The 12927-nt window shown below is 37.2% G+C and overlaps 1 protein-coding gene across 1 annotated transcript; it reads right to left on the minus strand.

Moving 5' to 3' along the window:
- Nucleotides 1-4098: 4098 nt before the first annotated feature.
- On the minus strand, nucleotides 4099-7485 carry LOC149044537 (acid-sensing ion channel 4-A-like). Its single transcript, XM_089210877.1, has 6 exons — nucleotides 6635-7485; nucleotides 5906-6008; nucleotides 5667-5729; nucleotides 5237-5525; nucleotides 4535-4626; nucleotides 4099-4315 (listed from the first exon to the last, which is right to left on the minus strand). The coding sequence occupies exons 1-6, from the start codon at nucleotides 7379-7381 to the stop codon at nucleotides 4206-4208; spliced, it is 1404 nt and encodes a 467-aa protein (XP_089067003.1). The 5' UTR covers nucleotides 7382-7485; the 3' UTR covers nucleotides 4099-4205.
- Nucleotides 7486-12927: the final 5442 nt, after the last annotated feature.

Below are 12927 nucleotides of genomic sequence, written 5' to 3' on the forward strand. Positions count from 1 at the left end.
TGTCAGTTGCACTCAGTTGATTGTCAGTTAGAAGAAGGGAAGGGTAGATTAAGATCACAGGCTGACTTTTTAAAATATTTCAACATGTTTTATATGTTTACCACTTAAAATGTTAGCCTTTTAAATTTTTTTGTTGTAAAGTCTCTAACTGTTAGTGAGTGAATGAGTGAATCAATCAATCAGTCAATCTGTCAAAGAAATGTCTTTTTCTCCCATGAAAACTGCCAATGAGTGTCCTGTGTAGAAATGTCTTGTTCTTATAAAATGATGCCATAATTGCTTGCATTTTTTGACGAGAATAACTTAACTATACCCCAGATGAACTTTTTTTAGTGTTTGAAGGGATGTGATATGTTTTATTGTGTAATGAAAATTTATTAATCACTATTTTTTACACTTTGTTATTTTCCTAAAAAGGTTTAATCTCATTGGTTTTTTTTGTGTGTGTGGGGGAGGGGGGGGGGGGGAGAGGGAAGAAATTACAGGCCTTTCTGATCAATCCTCTCTGAAATCCTTAGAGAGGATAGCATCCACTGCTTCCTGATCTTATGTGTTCAATCAATGGTTAATGATTATCAGGGATAAAAAGTGTTGCAACAGATTAAGGTTTTTTGGATCAATGTGTCAGTTTCTGAGTAACTGCGCACCTGCTTGTCCTCTAGCCCAACAACAGTTGACTTGAAGTTAGTCAGGGTTAATATTAGGTTAGGGAAGAGGTCGCTCAGATACTGCTCAGATAAGCTCAGACATGCTGAGGTACTGCTAAGATACACACAGATATGCTGAATTACTGACATTGATCTGGTTTTTTTTTATAGCAAGCTTGCTATTAGTTTACTGATTTTGTAAAGACTTGCCTTGTGCTTGTGATTTTCTAACTTTCCTGTTGTTTGCTCAAAGTTCTTCTTTGGTTTTGTGTGGGAAAAATGTGCCCTTTTGAGTAACTTGCTTTAATAACCCTTTAACTCCCAAGATCTCATTAGTAATTCTCCTAACTGTCTGCTATACAGTTCTTGTTTTGTTAGTTTGGAGAATTTAGTATTGAATCAACTTACAGCCCCTAATTTAAATTTTTCTTTATTCTTATCACTTGTCTGCTTGATATTGTATTAATATTGTAAGGAGAAATTCTATCTTGGTCACTCATGGGAGTTAAAGGGTTAAGTAGATCTAACTGGCTCCTTTTTTAACAGATGTTTCTGAAATTCACTAAACATTTAAACACATGCACCATGTTATTGAATATTCACTTCCATTCAAAATACCAAAAGGACTTATTTCTTCATCTTTTAGCGTTCATAATAGATGAACACCAATAAGAGTTAATCTTTTGTATTTGCAAACAACAACAACAACACTTGATTAATAACTCTTTGCTCAAAGGCTTGTGTTTACCGTCAAGAGGAATTGCAAAATCCCCCTTTAAGACCTAAATGTAGTGCAATAGCTCAGGAATATTCTAGAACTTAATTGTCATGCAACAACTAAGGAATGTTTGAGGTCACCACAATCTCATGCCCAGTCGAATTTTCAATAGCACCAACTATAACGTTAGCAAACTTCAGTGCGGTCAAAAGACTGACACCAAGACCAACTCTACTGCCAATCTCACCTAAGTAGGGAAGAGATGGAAGAAAGTCAAAGAGCACTGATATGAAATTAACATTTATGACTTTGACTTTCTTACCAATAAAATTTCCACTTAAGCTTTCTCAAGTACATTTACACAGTTGAGAGTTGGTTGAGGACTATGTTAACTGACATCTTTCAATCTATGATGATATACAAGTCATTTTGATAAATTGTGAGAACGAGGCTTCTCTTGTTTTCTGCTGTGCAAAAGCTAAGAAAGGTGTCATATATGATCCAAATACTTCTTTGAAATTGAAAAATATGCAATACAATTATTAATAGCAATTCTATTTAGAGAAGAAATCTGCCGACCGGAAAGCAGGAAACCGCAACATTGGGGAGGAGTAGGTGCGCAGCTGCTCAGAAACAGTGTGGAGATAGTAGCTTGGCAAAACAAAGAAAGGAAACAACAAAGGGAGTTACTGGATGCGAAAATAACAACATCAGCAGCAAATAGCGACAGTAACAGGTTTTAAGCCCGCAAAAAGAGACCAAAAAATTTGCGTTTCAAAAAAGTTTCGAAGTCATTGATCTTACCTGAATTAAACGTGTGGCAGAGCCCCATGGGAGTGACAACTGTCCTGTGATCGCATGTTGGTTTTTCGTTCCAAAGACAGCTGTGCATTAATTAAGTGTCGCCGATTTGATGACCCGCAAGGTGAAGAAATTGTGTAGCCTCTTTGGAAATGTATGGAGAACAGTATGGAGAAGATGCATAATGATCTAAGAGGGTAAAGGGCTAAAAATGCTCTCAGTTGAAACAGTACCTTGTATTATTGACTTAAAATACTAGTAAAAAAAAGCTGATCGCTCCCATTTACTTTAGCCACAGACTTTCTGATTATATTAAAGTTGCAGATAGTCACGGATGGAAAATCCGTGTTGGCCTCGTGTTTCGAACTGACTTTAGTCGTGACCGGGTAGTTGAAATACTTCTTTAGCAACATAAATGTCTGAAATGAAAAGCACGACATTGCCTGTAAAAGAAGCACAGTCCAGAGGACGCGGTGAATCCATGCCCGTTGCTATTTAACTTCGTTCGACACCAATTCTCCTCCTGCAGTGGAAAGTGGAAATCTCGAAAAAAGACCTCAAAGAAAGGTAATTGTGCCAAAACTGTAGTTAAAAGTTTTATTAAAATCATGACAGTGGAAATAGAGATAAAAAGAAATGTTGACAAAATCAATTGAATCAATTGAATCAATTTCAATTGAAATTCAAATTAACATTTTCAAAACACTTTCAACTGAAATGCTCCAGAACAGCAAAGGTTCTGGAAAACTATTCACATTTGCTCTGTTTGTTCAAAAAAGCTAGCCGTTCACACGAGCTAACATTTGCGTTGATGCTTACTTTTTGAAATTAAAGTCGTTCACCGTAGTGGAATAATGCATATGAGCCTGAAAAAAGAGGCATATGGGAGTTTTACCAAGTCTATTCAATGTTTTCTTCTCTACTGGAACAAATTTTCTTATTGGCTTCTTTTCCCTTTACTTTCAAGATTCCCGAAATTGCAACAGAAGTGCAACTTAATCTGGTTCCTAACTTGTAACTTTGGCTTTTAAATCTTAGACAATTCTCCACCCTTAAGATTTAGAGGTTGCATTTGTATCCTTTCTGTTTTGAAGGCACTTGAAAGATTTGAAGGAGGCCTACTTTGGGACCTCGAGTCGCCGTAACTTTAGGCGACTTTGGGCGACTTTAGGCGATTTAAGGCGACTTTAGCAAAATTGGCACAAAAAATATTGCGACTTTAGGCGATTTAAGGCGACTTAAGGTCTCAGAGTAGCCCTTTACATTCTCTAATCGCAGTGACATTTTCAGCGATGTTTTACCGGGAGGAAAATGCCTACCATCCATAATGTGAACTTTATATTGGCATTCTGTAATGGTTTAATTGTAGGGACTAATCTTTCTCCTTTAATCTCATATGCACAGCCAGTGGTTATTCAGTTCTTCGCAATCAACCTTAGCACCTCACGTATGAATAACAAATTGATATGAACGATATCCTAAACTCGAACAAGCTTATTAGCAACTCCGCAGAGAACATGTTACTAAGTTAGTGCAAACATTAATAGAACCTCTCTTTAAACAACTAGTCTTGTATTTGAATACAGAAGTGACTTCATAAAACTACTTCCTATCCAGTCTCTCCAACTACTTTTCTAGCTGCAGAAAACTATGATTGAAGTGGAGTGGATAAGGTCAATTGGGAAGGGTTGAACCCTTACGACATTGCGTAACCAATAGCAACCTAAGGAAACTTAGGGTGGCTTAAGGTGACTTTAGGCGACTTAAGGCGACTTAAGGCGACTTAAGGTCTCTGAGTAGGCCTTGAAGGCGCTCTTTAGAATACTTTTTATTTGGGGGAGACATGGCACAGTACTTAGTACTGAAGAATTTTGATGCTGTTGACAGTCTCCTTTGCTCTCTTCTCTTTCCGACTTACACAATTTGATTTTGCTTTGCATCATTAGCATCTCATTCAATTCCTAACCCATATAAAACACAGATCTATGGAAAATGTTTTAGTCTTAAAAAACGAAACATGTTCTGAAGTGAAAAAGTGTTCATCTCAACCCCATTTGTATTCTTACGATACCAAGTATGACGTCACAGAACTCAAGGACGGTCAAGAGACTGGCACCGACACAAAGACCAAGTTGACCGCCGATTTCGCCTGAGAATAAGAAAAAGAGACAATTCATTCACGTGAAAGAAATCTGCGTGACAGCAAAGGCTCGAGATGATGTACCGGGGCTTTAGCGTGAAATTTCAGCAAATGGCGTCTTTATGAGTAACGGAGTGCAGTAGAAGCACAAGTTTAAATACAAAATAGACACTTATCCTCAAAGATTAAGAAGAAAGTTGATGTTTACATATGAAGAGATGAACTTACCTAACAAACTTGCCAATTCATAGGCCGGTGTTTCCTCAATAACCTGGTAATTCAAATCCTGGAAATAAACACGCAGCTCTAGAAAATTCTGCCTGTAAAAATAAAATTACTTATTGAATTATAAAGAATAAGGTGGATTCAGTTCCATCAAATGAGTTTATAGTAAAAAAATAGAAATCCATTAATTGATCAAATATCAAAAGGTGATAATGAACAAGTTGTTGACATACAAATTTGCTTAACTTTAAAATTAGGTCAGTCAGCCTGAAAAATAAGAATTCGACCCATACTCAGGAACAACCCACAAAAGTTTTAGTTTTCTGGAATTTTTGAGGTGGACGAGGGGGAAGTCGGAATCGTCGCAGGAGGGGGGGGGGGTCGGGTTTAAGCCCTACTTTCCACTACTTATTAGACTTGTTCTCTTTGCCTTAAGTTTAACTCCTTGGGTGCGCTATATATATAGTCAACTGGTATGTTAAAAAGCCCTATTAGGGAAGAGGTCAATTCACATTATCATTTTTATCATTGTTAATACTTACATTAGCTGTGATCGCGATACAAAATTTTTTATCTTTTCTTTCCTCAAGATCGAGTTTACAGGAAAAGTGAGTAGTTACAATCAGAGTTTATCTTTACCGTGTATATATATAGTTTCCATAAACGTTAGGCTTTGTCCAACAAACTTAATTTACATACGATTACCTTAACCATTCTTGTGTTTGTTTGATTTTTTCTGGTGTCCAGTAAGTGTTATTCTCCCCTGCTTTGAAAAACCGCGACAAATATCCTTCGCTAGGGAACGCAGCGTATGACAAGTAGGGTTCATAGGAAATCGCACCACAGGGCACTGGACAATCACACTGATTTTTCTTTACGTTTAGAAAGTTAGCTGGAATATGAAATAATGAGGAGGTAATGGCATCAGGTTGCTCAAATATTAGAAATACATCATAAAGCCCTGGGCGGATAACGCTATCCAGCAAAAAAGTGTCTCAAAAAAAAACAAACAAACAAACAAACCAAAAAAAAAAAAACAGGCGTGCTGCGCTATCCAGCAAATGAAGATTTATCCAGTGGATAGCGAACAACCGAGGCCAGAAGTAAATTGGAAACATATATGATATACACGAACCTTGAGCTTTAAGAAGGCAAGTCAACTCTTTTTTGGTTTTGCAGGGTTTGGTGCCGTTCAGTCCTGTTGAAACAGGATGTAATTAAAGTATTTACAGTGCGAACTTATGGCACTAGCTGGTGCATGAACAGCGATGTGTTGAATTACTAAAGGCACGCTCGCACAACGAATGTAATAATAATAATAATAATAATAATAATAATAATAAATAATAATTGCCCTAATGATTAATTCTTTACTTTTCAAAGTTCCTAGTTTCACAACGGTGGAGAATACGTCATTTTTCCCTCTCTTTATGTTGTCTGCCTCACTATTTCGTATCAACCAAAAATTCGTCTCGAGCTTAAAAAATTTTCAGAAGTCTATTAAGGGTATGATTTAAGTATAAATTTCATACATTTTTCAAATGCCACTACTTTGGTTTAAGGTCTATTCAACTTTTCAACCTTGCAGAGAGAATTCCAAGCAGTCTTATCACTCTCTTGACCAAATTTATTTAACGTCACCTCTTCATTGCAGACAGGAAAGTATCAGTTCGGGGATTACTTTCTTTCATGAAACGTTAGCAAACTTCCAGAAGATTTCTGAGTGAAATCCCTCCTCCCCCCCCCTCCCCCCCTCTCCCCCCCTCCCCCCTTCCCCCTCCCCCCCTCCCCCCTCCCCCCTCCCCCCTTCCCCCTTCCCCCTCCCCCCCTCTCCCCCTGAAAAATCTGAGAATCAATCACTCAATCCATCCACCCATTGGTCGGTCCGTCCCTCCGTACGTACGTAAGTCCCTCAACTTATCCATATTAATAATTTATAATCATTTAAAGTAAACAATTTCACCGAACATGAATTTTTCTGTCAAACAGTAATCGTAACAGTGATCTACATGGATTAAATCTTTGCGTCTTGGCAAACGTTCCAGATCACTCGGTTGTAATTATAGATCGACTTGAAAACAACAACAAAATAACACAAATTACAGCCCTGATGCTTCGAAAATAAAGCATCTGCATAAATAATGAAGACCTTGACAGATTCTCAAAGAAAAAAAGAAGGCTCGTTAAGATCAAAAAATCCCAAAGCATACCTGAATTAAATGTGTGGCAAAGCCCCATAGAGGTCAAAACTGGAGTGAAATTCCTGTAATCGCAGGTCTGTTTACCGTTCCACCGACAAGAATGCATAGTATCATTGATTTGATGTCCCGCATCGAATAAAAATTGTGTTAAGTTGGTTAGTGTGCTGAAGTCTACATTTTCATATGTAGCTCCACCCAGTCCTAACGAAGTCAAATGTTTAACAACAGAACTTCTGTACTTGTTGAAGTTGCAAATAGTCACGGCTGGGAAATCCGGCATCGAATCGTATTTCAAACTGACTTTTGTGGTGCTTGGGAAGCTGAAATACTTCTTTAACATGCTGATGGACTGATATGAAAAAAACGCAATTGCCGTCAAAAGAAACACAGCCCAGAGAATGCGACGAATCCTCGATTTACCGGTAACCACATAAGATAAACCATGAAGAGTTGTATTTTCCACGAAACCATTCCATAGTTGCCTGATTGCAGACGTCTTCGACGCGTCTTCCCCAGACCCGTCGTTACCCTCGGGGTTGATTTTGTTCCAAGCTGTGCCATTTATTTTTGAACCATTTCGTAGTAATCCAGCAGTTCCCGACATTTCTAAAACAACAAAACCGTCAGGTTGAGTTTTCGAAGCATTCATTTTTGTTTTTTTTTTAAATCAGAATTAACCAATTTTGAATCGTAGCTTTGCCTGCTTGTATGCGTGCGGTGATTTTAATACCAATAGGAGTAGTTTATCTGCTTTTTGGAGGGCCAGACCAATCACACAGCGGCATTTTTTATCATACGTGACTAAATATGAATATTTTTACTGTCGACTTTGAAATTATCGCGACTGAATAACAGTCGTGATTGCCTGGCGACTAATGACAAAACACTCAGTTCTTAGTAAAAACAACAGCTGGATACACAATAATAAAAATGCGAAAAAAGGAAAAAATGAAAAGCGAGGTAGCAGAAAATCACTTTTGATGATCCTCATTTGACAAAATGGAATTAAATCGAGAAAAACAGATCTCATTTTAATTTGAGTCATCAATGCTACTGGACTTTTGCCAAGGTCAAGTTTTAAAACCTTTTGTTGGCGTCACGAATCCTATTTTTTAAAATTTCTTTTTTAATTTAACAATTTGCCGAAGGTAGGTAAACTTACAATAGGACAAGTTTGTCCCCTACTTGGTAAATTACATTTCTCTAACCCCTACAACAGACAAAATTGAAACCCAACCGACTTATAAGCCCCCATGCTAGGAAATAACAAAATATATAATCATTGACGAAAGAGAAAAAGAAAAAAAAACTAGCTAATTAAAATGCACAAGAATTAAGAGCATTGAAACGACAAAATTTTACACAAACTATTTTAAAAGAACAGATGTAGTCTTGATTGAAAACTTTGCTAAGTCTTCGATAAAAGAAAGATTTTTAAATTTTTTGACGAAAGACGGTAGTTCCTTTTCAGCTCTTATGTTATCTGGTAAGGCGTTCCATATGTTACAGATTCTTAGAAAAAAGGAATCTCTATAGAGTTAGGTTTTAGCTTTCTTGTTTCTGAGAACAAGACCAGTGTCGCCTCGGCGCAAGCGCCCACTATGGTGAGATAAACAAAAAGTTCCCGTTGGTCTGAACCTATGAGACATTAACCCATTGACACCTACGTGTAACGCGTTCCTATCCAAAAGTTAAAATTTTGGAGAAACCGGAAAAGCAAACACAATGCCCGATAAATTTTTATAAAACATCTTTTCTCAAAACCAAGCTCCAGTGAAAGATGACCTTATTAATAACTTACTTTCAACAAAAAAAGCGATAGATGCATATTAAATTTTTACTCTAAAATCAAGATAAAAGATAAAAATAGGTCCGCAATGCGTACTTGTGTGGGATTTCATTGACAAAGTGTTTGCAAGGGGTTTTTGAGCGGAAGGAAACCTGTCGCTCACCGTGAGTCAACTGTACTACAGGGGTGATATTAGGCCTGGAATCAACAGCCTGAATAGTAATTTTTGTGCGGGAATTATTTGAACAAATACAGATTCACAGGAGAGATCTGGGGTATTAACTTATACTTTTATCAAGCAATATGCCTTTCCCTCCCTCCCTGGAAGCTTTTTGGCGTGTTTTTGAACGTTTGGTAATCGTCTTCAACAATTAAATTACCTCTTGGTGGCTTAGGCTATTTATTTGTTTATACGGCAATACTGGAAATACTTGGAGCAGTAAATATTTTCGTAACAGTCATTGAAAAAAAATTGAAAAAATTTCTGCAACTACTGTTTAACTCGTGGATACACGACGATAGCGTAGAAACGAGTTCTTGTGGGCGCTCTGCGATATGCAAATTAGCGTGGACTCTTCGTAATTAGTCGTAATTAGTCGGCTTCGAACTCGAGATCTATCCTTCCGAAGAAGTAAGTCCAAAGTCCTGGCGCTATTATGATTGCACTGATCGTTGCGATATTTATTGTCTTTACACGCCTGTTTCGACATTTACTAAATTGAAATGGACTTCAAATGTTTCAGATTAGTGCTATGATCAACTTAAAAACCAAATTTGAAGGGTCTTCGAATCGTCCATGCGCTAAACATAACGAGGACCAGCGAGAATCACGAAGACTTTGTGAGTGACAGCAAGCTGTTGACACAGAAATTCCCACGGAAACATGTACCCATGACATAAAAAAAATGGTAATTTGCAGCATTATTTCTTTCTACGCCAATTTGGGTCTTTCCGTTGTAATCGTTTCGTTTTGTTATTCTTCTATGCAAACGTGACTGTTTTGATGGTAAGAATGAAAGATGATCGCTTTCAAGAAGTCGTTGCCGAGCACGTGACTATAATCTGGCCGGTGTTGTTTTGATCACTTGACGATCTTTTTCGCTGAAAATACAGGACGACTTCCTATTTCAAGGAATGCTTTTCCAATTAATTTCTATCGCATCGGTGTAAAAAAGTACAGGTATATGGGTGTTCTGAAAAACAAAAGGGAAATTTAAAACTACGAGAAATTGCGAGTAATCGACCTCTTCTGCTACACGCGGGTTTTTTCGGTGTAACATGCGTGTGTTTCCCATAAGTTACAAGCACTTTACGCACGTGGGAATGCTGCAATCACGAATTTTAGATTACGTGAAAGTCACGCATGTGGTTGTTTGCTCACTTTACTAATATGTTTGTTTGCTTGTTGTTTTTTTTTTTTTGGTATCCTGGAGTATTTCAGGAGGGGTTGCAGACTTAACTGTGGAATAATTGTTTAATGCAGGGTTGTCAATAAAGGTTGCAGTTAGAAATTAGCCAAGATGTTAAAGGAGCTGCCTTGAAATTTCAAGACTGTGTGTTATGTAGTTTATTTTTGTCTTTTGTAAATGGTTGTTAAACTGGACAACTCTTAGAAAGATGACTTCAAACTTAATTTTAAAAGGCCTGTTCTGGTACCAAATGAATAAGCAGCATTTCCTTATTAATAGTTTTGCGAGTTTCTTATTACAAATTCCTCTGAAAAAAAGGAAACAACTCTTTTCATAAATATTTACTGCTTTCTTTTGTTGCTCTCTTAACTTAAAAACAATGTACATCATGATAAAGTAATTTGTTAGAGGACACCGTGAAATGAGGCCCAAACAGCTTTATGATCTGTGAAATATGTTTCCAAAATATCTGCTTGTATATCAATGTTAGATATATTTGTATATATATGATCAATTACTGTGTTGTTGTCAGTTGTATAAGTTGATATGAACTGTTTGTAATGGTTATCCCTCACTAGTAAATTATACAAAGGTCTTCTGTCTGTCTCCAGTAATGTTATTGTTGTCTGGTGAAATGTTATTTAGTACCTCAGTTATTGCTTCATAAAGTTGTCTTACAGGCACGTTTGGGGAGTGATATATCCCTATGATTATTCAATCCTAAAGACTTGCTAACTTAATTACTGTTATTTCAACACCATGTATATTGTGACAATGGGGGTATCCAGGTAAGTATGGGATTTTACTGTACACAGCTGTACCACCATAAGACCTTGATCCATTGCTGGAATTAAGGTTATCATTACGGAAGAGAACATAACCAGCAATGTCATACATGTCATTATTATCTTGAGAATTAAATCTTGTTTCTGTGAAAATATTGATATCAGCACTTAGATAAATAATTTAAGTCTTTACGTATATCTTCTATGTGTTTGTGAAGAGACCTTACATTAAGATAACACAGTTTAAGAAGGGAAAATGTTATGTCATGGAGAGGGGAGATGCAAAGCTTAAGTTTTGCAGTTGTTCTTAATCTCTCCATCTGGATTAACAGCAATCTTGCTTTCACACAAATTGGAAATATATAGGCCTTCTATAGCAGTCACTCTACTGAGTCCCACATAATGTATGTGTGGAATAGTATTTCTGGTACTAAAATCCACAACAATTCTACTGTCAGTATCACCTTGTGACCTTTGAATTGTTTTTGCTGCTGCGGAACGCAGTGGTAATTGTTTTCTAACAACTTGTGCTGTTCTGTTTCTACCTACCACAAACTGTGTAGTCACAGGGTTTACTGGGGTCCATGTGTGTTCAATTCCTTGTACATACAAATGTCTTTTTTCATTCCTTGTTTTCTGACCTAAATCTGAGTGGTCAAATTGTACCCATACAATACCAGATGGTTTAGTTTGTTTATGTAACTGAACTAGTTTAACAACATTTCCAGCACCATTTGTCATGCCATCTTCGGTTCGTACATTCATGACAAGGTGTGTTCTTTCACCCTCAGCAAGACAAAGGGTTGAGGCTAACTGTTTTGTTTTTCTTGGATCATTGGGTATTTGTCTTAGTATTTTGTTTCTTAGCTCTGGAGAGATAGCTCCAATAACACTATCTGGAGCAGTTATTGTGGATTTGTTTCCTGTGGCTGCATTATGGGCCCTTTGATTAAATTCATCTACTTTAGCATTCTGTATAAATAAGTGAGGTGCATCTATTGGGTTGTTGATGTCTTCTTGTATAGCTCTCTTTAAGTTTTGCAATGTCAGCTACTGTGTGTTTACCTTTACGCAACCTATTAAGCCATGCTCTTGCCTTATGTTTTTGTGCATTGCGCGGTATCTCGATAGCTTTCCAGGCCCGTTTGGCTCAGTTTCAAATGCCTTTATTACTAGATCTACTTTATAAGTACCATCATTTAAAAATAAAGAAGTTATGCTTTGGTTAAACATTTATGATGAAAGAGAAGACTCTCGCTAAGTTTAAAATGGCCCAACTGGTTAAGCTTGTGATTCACGAGGTTACTCGTAGCCACACAAGCTTGCTGAAGCTTATGATTTTGGGGGCGATTTGTGTGTCTAGAGGCTAAATTAAATCTCTTCGGCTACAGAGGCCTCATTTCTATATTTTTATACGGTAGTAAAGGGCCTCACTGAAAACTATCATACGGTTCAGTCTGTGAGTTTATCTAAATCCCAGCCGTATCCCGACGATAGTAATTATGACGTCAAAGAATTCAAGCACGGTCAAGAGACTGGCGCCAACACAGAGTCCAACTTGACCGCCGATTTCACCTGTGGTGAAAAGCAAGCATTAAGATCTTAGTATTTTTGACCTCCAACAACAGTTATAATGTGATAAACTAGGATCTTTGTATAATGTTCATTGTCACTGTTATAGGCATAGCGGTCAAGGTTTTGAAGAGGAGAGAGACTATGGGTTCCTTCATTCGGGGAATCTTTTGTATAGGGTTAACCTCTAGAATATCCTCTTTCGAGAGATACTTTTACAATTTTATTTTTTATTTTCCTTCTCTTGAATAAAGTATTGCCATTCATGATCGATAGAAAGGAGAAAATTGTCGGCACGATATAGAAGTAATTTGCAGTTGAGAAACACCGGGATTATAACCAAAGTGACGTCACTTTTGGTCTGGACCTTCTCCAGAGGCCTGGCAACTTAGCACCCAACCGTCAAGTAGATCATTCAGTTCTAAAAGTGACAATTAGAAGGGAGCAGTCAGTCTGACAGAAAACCCAACCGACTTATAAGCCCCCATGCTAGGAAATAACAAAATATATAATCATTGACGAAAGAAAAGAAGAAAAAAAAAATTGATTAACATGCACAAGAATTAAGAGCATTGAAACGACGACATTTTACACAAACTATTTTAAAAGAACGGATGTCGTCTTGATTGAAAACTTTGCT

The sequence above is a fragment of the Pocillopora damicornis genome, chromosome 6 (assembly GCF_964200805.1).
Source record: "Pocillopora damicornis chromosome 6, jaPocDami1.2, whole genome shotgun sequence".
Classification (NCBI taxonomy): domain Eukaryota; kingdom Metazoa; phylum Cnidaria; class Anthozoa; order Scleractinia; family Pocilloporidae; genus Pocillopora; species Pocillopora damicornis.

Bases quoted from the DNA above. Each gene is read 5' to 3' on its own strand.
- LOC149044537 (XM_089210877.1), bottom strand. From the start codon at position 7,381: ATGAATGCTTCGAAAACTCAACCTGACGGTTTTGTTGTTTTAGAAATG. The intron at 5,730-5,905 runs GTAAAGAATTAA...CTGTTTCAACAG, and splicing joins GAAACTAGGAACTTTGAAAA to GACTGAACGGCACCAAACCC. The intron at 5,526-5,666 runs GTTCGTGTATAT...TTTTTTTTTGAG, and splicing joins TTGCCTTCTTAAAGCTCAAG to ACACTTTTTTGCTGGATAGC.